At 45.6% G+C, this 8,275-nt stretch overlaps 1 protein-coding gene across 1 annotated transcript in view; it reads left to right on the forward strand.

Moving 5' to 3' along the window:
• The window catches only part of LOC142590725 (uncharacterized), a 54,293-nt gene extending 47,259 nt beyond the window's left edge, over positions 1 to 7,034 (forward strand). Inside the window, exon 5 of the mRNA XM_075703154.1 lies at positions 6,563 to 7,034. Within this exon, the coding sequence (XP_075559269.1) occupies positions 6,563 to 7,023 (461 nt within the window). The 3' untranslated portion in view covers positions 7,024 to 7,034. The remainder of the gene's footprint in view (positions 1 to 6,562) is intronic.
• Positions 7,035 to 8,275: the final 1,241 nt, after the last annotated feature.

Below are 8,275 nucleotides of genomic sequence, written 5' to 3' on the forward strand. Positions count from 1 at the left end.
CTGTTGATACTGTTGTCAGTAGTTTGAATAAATAAAGATTCTAACAAGAGTCACGTCATCGAATTCTTTTCCTTAGCTATTATAGCAGCGTTTTCCCAATCGATGCGGTGACTGCGATTATCGGCATGTTCGGCAACGGCGTTCGATACTTTTTTCTTGTTGGAGACGTCCCTTTGGTGCTCTTTTAATCTTCTCGTGAATTTGCCGGTTTCACCGATGTAGCTGCAGCTGCAGTCTGCGCATGGCACCTTGTATATGACACCGGGATAATTCTTGCTTTCAAGCCGATCCTTTACGTTAACAAGCTGATTTCTCAGCTTGTTGGATGGCATGTGGGCTATTCTGAGATCGTATCTTGAGAATACGCGGCTAAGAGCTTTGCTGACGCCAGGAACATATGGGACGCCAGCGCGTTTCATGAACGACTTGCCTTGAGACGGCTTTGGATGGAGGACCCGGGCTTCCATTTTGTCAATAAACTTCTTGGGGTACCCGTTCCTGGATAATTCGTGACGAATTTTCTTTAGTTCGTTCTGCATTTCATGGTCACTTGAGCAGATGCGTGCGGCCCGCGTCACGAAAGATGAGACAACCGATTGCTAATAACCTAACCAATAATAACATCTACAGTGAAAGATTGGTGCAGTTTTCAGGAGCCAAGGTTTGGAATGCTTTACCCCCAGAAATAAAACAGTCCCACGAAACTAATAAAGCATTAAGAACATACTTTTTGAGCCTTATTTGATCTATGTGACAGTCGTTCGCGGTTTGTGTTTGTTGTACAGTGTTGTTCATTACAGATCTTTATTCATTCTCCTGTAAAATGCATATTGTATTATTTTCCCCTCATTGTATAGTGTACTCTGGTCTTTCGCCGTGACTTTGGGCTTTCTATTTTACACAAGTGTTGTGTCATTGCCATCGTGCATTTTTGTATCTGAATCCCACACTAGCCTCTGGCTATGGGTTCAGTCAGTGTCTGATAATTTGTATGGCAAGAATAGAAATAAAACAACAACAACAACAACAACAACAGCTTATGGCAAGCCGGGTGGCATGAATTGAAGTTTAAGTACTGGCCGGTATGAGTCGCCTTCCTGTGCACGGCAAATGAGAGCCTCGTTCCACTTCGCCGCACGAGGACGTCAAGGAAGGGGAGGCTGTTGTCGCACTCGTATTCTGTGGTAAATTGTATGGCTGCGTCTGCTGAGTTGAGAAGTCGTAGGAGGCGTGAAGCGTCCGGCTTTCGCACAATGCAAAAACAGTCGTCTACGTAGCGGACGAAAACCTTCGGCGCGGGAGCAAAGTCAGTGAGGGGCTTCTGTTCAATTACTTCCATGACCAAGTTAGCGGTAGTAACGGAAATGGAAGCACCCATGGCAGTTCCGTTGATCTGCCTGTAAAACTGTTTGTTGTAAGTGAAGTAGGTGTTGCTCAAACAGAAGTCTAAAAGCTCGCAAATGTCCTCTACTTCCAAAGGGGTGCGCTCAGCGAGCGTGTCGTCCGCCAGCAGGACATCTCTGCACGTAGCTACGGCCAGGTCAACAGGCACTGAAGTGAAGAGCGACTTCACGTCAAATGACACCATAATGTCGTCTTCATCCAGGGAGATGTCGCGCACTTTCTCCACGAAGGCTGAAGAATTTGAAATGTGCGTTGCTGTCTTGCCGGTGAGCGGGCCCAGCACTTGGTGTAGGTAACCTGATAACCGGTGCAGCGGTGACCTTGTAAAGTCTACAATAGGCCGTAGTGGAACGCCTGGCTTGTGAACTTTCGGTAGTCCGTATATTGCAGGTGCGGACCCGTTAGTACACGAGAGGCGATGGTAGAGATGCTTTTGCTGCGGTGGAACAAATTTAAAAACCTTGGAGAGGAGCTTCTGCAGTTTTGTTTGCAGGTTGACCGTCGGGTCTTTCTGGATCGCGACGTACGTATCCTCGTCTGATAGTAAATCCTTCATTTTCTCATTGTAGTCACTTCTGTCGAGCAACACGATGGCATTTCCCTTATCTGCAGGAAGGATGGCAATGGATGGTTCCGGAGGCCCTCGACGGCTTGTTTCTCGGCAGGTGAAAATCGGGCTTGAGGGTTGCGCGTCCGCCACTTTGAAAGAACACCAATGGCGCGGGTGCGAGCTTCTTCTCTTACTTCGGAAGGAAGTTGAGTGACGGCGCGTTCCACGGTGCAGATTACTCTAGCTGGGTTGGGTGACGCGCCAGTGTTGAAGTTCAAGCCCTTGCGCAGAAGAGCAGCTTCAGATTCAGTAGGCTTGTAGGAGGATAAGTTGAGGATGACTTCCCTGGTTTGCGTGGGTTCCTTCGGCCTAAGAGCGTCAAGCTTACTTTCTTGCGACTTCCTGCACTGGCGGTCTCTTAATGTCGCCATGAAATTTGCATGAAGCTGTACGTCCGGGAAGTCCTGAAGAATGGTGTGTTCTAGCTGGCGCTTTGCGAAGAACGTTTCCGTTTCCAAATCCTTGATTTTCTGTCGGCATTCTTGAACCCTTGCTGCCAATAATTTCCTCTCGGCTTGTCGAATTATCTTGTGGCCCCACGCTGATGCAACCGGTGTGTTCAAGTGCAGACTTTTTGGGACAAGGCCTTCCACTTTGCACGTCTGGTTGAAGGACATGTGGCACTTGAAGGCGGCTATTCTGCACGTAAATGCGACAAACTGGTGAATTTTGGTTACGACGTCTTGCCCGTAGTTAGTTCTGTAGGAAATGTAGTCAAGAGTTCGACGAAAGTTCGTCTGGTCAGGTAACATGATGATGAAGAAATTTTCTTCATCATCGTGTTACCTGACCAGACGAACTTTCGTCGAACTCTTGACTACATGAACATACCTTTGTAGCTCTGAAACCAAATTTGCCATTTGCGCTGTAAAGGAGACCTGTATATTAGATGGAAAAATGAAACGTTTATTTATACCTCTTGACAGCATGTCAAAATCTGCACTTGCTTTCGCAAGAGTTTCAGGTTCGCAACCATGGCATGCAACATGTCCAGCTGCTGCGCGAACGCTAACAGCGATAATTTGGCATGCATGAAATCAATCAACTTGATCGACAACAGTGTACTTTGTGTCAACATCGGGGTCGGTGTCAAAGACGGGTCATTGTCAACCTCATCGCCTCTGTTGCGCAATGCCACCGTCTGTCGTGACAATTGCCCCATCAGAGCTCTCTTCGCATTACGAGGCAGCACTGTCTGCTCTCAGAAACTGTTCCATCGAAGCACCACCTCTTTCATCATCAGTAGCCACATGCTCCCAGAGCTCGGTAATGTTGGTGGCTTCCACCGTGTTGGTTTCACTATCATGGGAGGTTTTACTCTGGCACACAAAGCCCACCTTTTTCGTTTATCGGCGAAGCCCTTGGTTGCAGCCGTCACGATCGCAGCACTCCTGTGTGAGCTCAGACTTTGAACATTGCAAAATTTGCAGCTTTGTCTGGAGCGACATGACGTTGCGCTTTGTCGACACCATCTTCTATCAACTAGGCTGCCTGCTCCTGCTTTTGCCACACATTTCACTGTTCGCTAAGAAAGGGTGCAAAGGGCGGGTGCTGCTTTGCTTCTCGCTTTTTATTTTCGTCCTCTCTAGACGTGTATGTAGCACAATCGTGGGCGATTCGGACGCGAAGAGGCTGCACCAACTTGCGGCAAGCTGCGCCGACTCGCGATTGTCGATGTGGCTTTCGCAATCGGCGCACGGCAAGACATGCTGTACGGTTAATGGTGGCAGATACAAACTCGCGTAGGCAAACATATTTCCCTGTCTCAGCTTCTTTCATTTAAGGGGAACTTAGAAATGCAAATTTTACGATTTTTCTGCATGGGAAAGTGCCGTCCTGAAAGCACAATTTTTATAGTTATATCCGATATGCAGTGAATGCTATAAGTGGATTACACTTATGCGTCTGATAGTGTTCCTGGCACCGTGCGCAGATGGTGCGCTTGGCATAGCACCAGAAATGCTGGGGATGATTATGCCATTGCATTTGGTGTTGAATCATTAAATCTCATGAAAGTGAAACTATCACCGAAGATATCACTCAAGATCTTAGTCGAGCATAAAATTAATTGGCAGCAACCTTCACTTCAATTTCTCACAGCCAGTCTGGATAATCTTCAGACTGGCTTTACAACTGGCACAATGGAGGAACTCTGTTTGGTATTTTGCTAGCTTTCTTCATGAATATGTCGTATTTTTCCGCGTAAAGCTTACCATAGTGTATAACTGGCACCTAATTACAACAGCCTGGAAATAAAGCATCCGTGAGCACAGCACGTGAAAATAACTGCATACAACAGCACTCTGATCTTTGCAAGAACAGTCTCCACTCGTGGATGCACGACTCGTCCACATCGTGTCTTCGGCCAGAGGCTATGTCCCCACCCCCTGCGGCGATGCTGATAAAGCTGGATTTACATGATGGATGTGATCGCAGACAAATCAGTCGCATGACATGTGACGTGAATCAGATCACAGTGTGGACAGAGCAGGCCTCGAATGAGCAACAGTGGTGAAGCAAAAACGGCTGAACCTAAAAACCCAGTGGTGATTTGGCTCTCCACCGTATCGCGAAGCACTTCGCACAGACCGAGCGAGTTTCACGGGCACGGTGGAAAAACTGGGGTCAGACATATCAAAAGCGGTTAGGCGTATGCCATCATACGCCTAATCCACGCTGGGGTCGTTGTTCAAGAGAGGAGCAGGTTCTCATCGAGAATGAAGAGTACTGGGTTTATATTTACAATATTTCTGTAAGGAGTAGAGAATGTTACATCTGAACAGTCTAGCCAGACTTATTTTTTTTATTTATTTACCCTAGAGGCTCAGCTTTGGCATTACGTAGGGGGTGGGGGGGAGAACAACAGTTGATATACAAAAGTATAAGGCAAATTGCAAGTAAGTCGAATATCCTTATGTGAAGTCGTACATGCTATGTAACCTTTACATCCCTTCGCATTCGACAACATGACATGCCAATAATTCTTACATTAAACAAACAACAATCTTGCATCCTCTGACATCTGAAGAAATGTAAGAATGTTAATGTTTCTAATTTCCGAATGTTTGATTAAGTGTTTGAATATAATATGGTCAGTTATTTCGGCTATATTACTTGGGAAATGATTCCATCATTCAATGCAGACATGAAAACTGCAATAGTTCAGTACGTGCAAATGGTTGTTTGACCTTAAATTCGTGATCAATTCGTGGGAATTTCCTTTTGGCTGGTAAGATGTGTGCCTGAGATATTTGGGTGATGAAAAAGCTGATGGAAGAAAGTTAACCGAGATATCTTTCTTCTAGTCTGCAATGGGATGAGTCATGTTTCAAACATGGTCATGTTCATGGTCAAGTCAAACATGGTCAAGTCAAACATGGTCATGTTTTATTTTGGTGATGCTTGAATGTTGTGAACAGTTAACTGTAATAAATCACGCTGCCTTGTTCTGAAAAAATTCTAATTTGGTAATAAGATGTGTTTGGTGCGGGTTCCATATAAATAAGGCATACTCAAGCTTTGAACAAAGTACGGTGGTATATGTAAGAAGCTTGGTATCAGTATTAGCCTGACGAAGCGTACAACGAATGAGGCCAAGAGATTTACGTGCAGTGGAAACAATACAACCCACATGATTATGCCAAGACATGAGAAAGATGAAGACCTAGATGTTTAAATGATTCTGCAGTTTCTAGAGCTTCGCCATGAAGAAAGTATGTGTGCTTCGTAATTTCACTGCAAGTAGTACATCTCATAAGTTTAGTTTTTGAGGTATTTACGCTCATTTGCCAGTCTGAGCACCACCTTTCAATCCTGTTGAAGACATTTTGTAATTTAACACAGTCAGCCTTACATATTAACAGCCGATACAAAACGCAGTTGTCGGCATATAACCGGATTTCCGACTCTATACCCTGATGAATATCATTTATATAAATTAAAGATAGAGTGGGTCCCAAAACGGAACCTTGAGGCACACCGGAATGAGCAGGTTGAAATGACAAATGGACATTAATAATTACAACGGCTTGTTGTCTGTTACTTAAATATTCTTTAACCCAGTTTATTACTTTTTCATCAACTTTAATCAGCTTCATTTTATATATCAGGCGGTTATGAGCCACACTGTCAAAGGCATTAGCAAATATGGTGTCAGTTTGTGTAAGTTCGTGAAGGTTGAGGTGAATGTCTGTAGTTAGTTCAAGAAGCTGGGATTCACATGACCGGCCTCACTTAAAACCATGCTGTTTTGCAAATAGAATGTGCGGCCACTTTTGCTTTCTGCTTTGATGATCGCCAAACTTTGAAGTGGGTTTAAATATAATACCTGGTGGGGAAAAAGCGAACTGCTTACGAAACAAAAGAACAGTTCTCCTCCTTCACGTCCGACAGCACAGTGTGTCCGTGAGCGGCGTGGGAAGTCTCAAAACCGGCGTTCCAAACCATAATTAGCAGGCTAACGATGCCGAATGGGCACAGTATGTAATGAGTTGAGTTAATTTATTTGGCATTTCATAATGAAATCTTACTTTTGTTTTGTTTGTACAGCATTGGCTGAAGGTGACAACTCGCAGCCGGGACACCGCTTCCACTGTCACCTCTGCGACTATGAGACTGACAAGACTTCTCATTGGAATGCACACATCAGGGTCCATACTGGCGAGCGTCCCTTTAAGTGCCATATTTGCCCTCGGAGCTACAAGCAACGGATCAACCTAACCATACACCAACGCATTCACACGGGCGAGAAGCCGTTTCAGTGCCCTTCATGCCCTCGGAGATTTTCATATAAGCCCCTACTCAAGAAACACATGAGCGTCCACACGGGTGAACGGCCATTCCAATGCCCATCATGCCCTCAGACCTTCTCGCTGAAGTATGCCATGAAGCAGCACCAACGTATTCACACAGGTGACTTACCGTACTGCTGCGACGTCTGCTCAAAGTCATTTATGAGGGCTGATTACTTGAGGAAACATAAAAGAAAGCACCATGATACAATAAAGTAGTTGAACTGGAATGAATTGGGGATTTGCATGCACGCTGAACAGTGCACTCCTGCATCGGGTAGCACCAGTGCCTGCACGCACACTTTCAGATGAACTCCCAAGTCACTTCAAATGATGTTCCACACTGATCTAGAAAGTTGCAGGGGCGTTAGTAGTAATAATGTTGCAGTGTATTACAGTGTCATGGTACAGTCCAATCTGTTTATAACGAACTTGAGTTCCACGAAAAGTAGTGGTATCAGTATTTCGTTATATGTGGACTTGCTCTTCAAAACGCAAAAAAATTTACACTGTTGCTGGTGTCGGCAGTTATAATTTGACACCATTGTGCTCTTACATATCTACCACATCTTACCCATTACTCTTACTTTATCTAGCTGCAAGTTTATGTTAAAAACGTAATCTAAAGAAAGAAATGCGGTGGCCTAGCCCCTTCGAAACGGCGCTCAGCTGGTTCTGATCGCCTGCCGTTTTGAAATTATGACTGAACTTGCCGCCAACTTTTCTTCAAGAGCTTGTGATATGTTTTACTGCAAATAGATTCTGTGTACGATACTGAAGTGTTCCAGCTGCCTGGATGTGGAAAGTAATGCGGAATGCCGGCATTTTGCGAAGATGTTGCGTTGTGGCACCGACATCGGCCACACACGCGCCGAAAGCTACGAACTTAAATTTTTATGTCACTTTGGCTGAAAAAGTGCGAAGCTCGAAAGGTAGAACACCATTGCAAACCATTATCAGCAAGAATGTAAACGAAGCACCGATGAACCACCTACTGCCAGTGGCAGGTCATGCCGCATTCACGCCAACTGGGAAATATCAATAGGAACGCTTGAGGAGCGGCTCTTGGTTCAAATTGGACCAAGTAGCGTACATAACATAGTGAACGTGGTGTCGTGCCGAGAACAGTGCAAGAATGAGAGTACCGCTGCTGTAGATTCCGAAGGTTGCGCGCACACACGGTCAACTCCATGCTGATGTGCTGCCGTCATTGCCTCTGAGATTGGAGGCTACGGCCACATTACGCCGTACTGCTTTGCCCGGAAGCACACTGAGGCATGCCTTAAGGGCACGGTTGCCTTACCATGGTTGAAAGCGAGTGACTTTCGTCTCTGCTTCTGAAACCTGCGCTCAGCATTCACTCATCTCAGATCTTCATTGCAGTCAGACTGGAGCTGGGGAGGGAGGGTGGTCGCTGCTGTGCGCCCAGTTTGATCATACTTGCGTGCTTCAGAACTTCATATGTGCCCTC

The sequence above is a fragment of the Dermacentor variabilis genome, chromosome 8 (assembly GCF_050947875.1).
Source record: "Dermacentor variabilis isolate Ectoservices chromosome 8, ASM5094787v1, whole genome shotgun sequence".
NCBI classification, from domain to species: Eukaryota; Metazoa; Arthropoda; class Arachnida; order Ixodida; family Ixodidae; genus Dermacentor; species Dermacentor variabilis.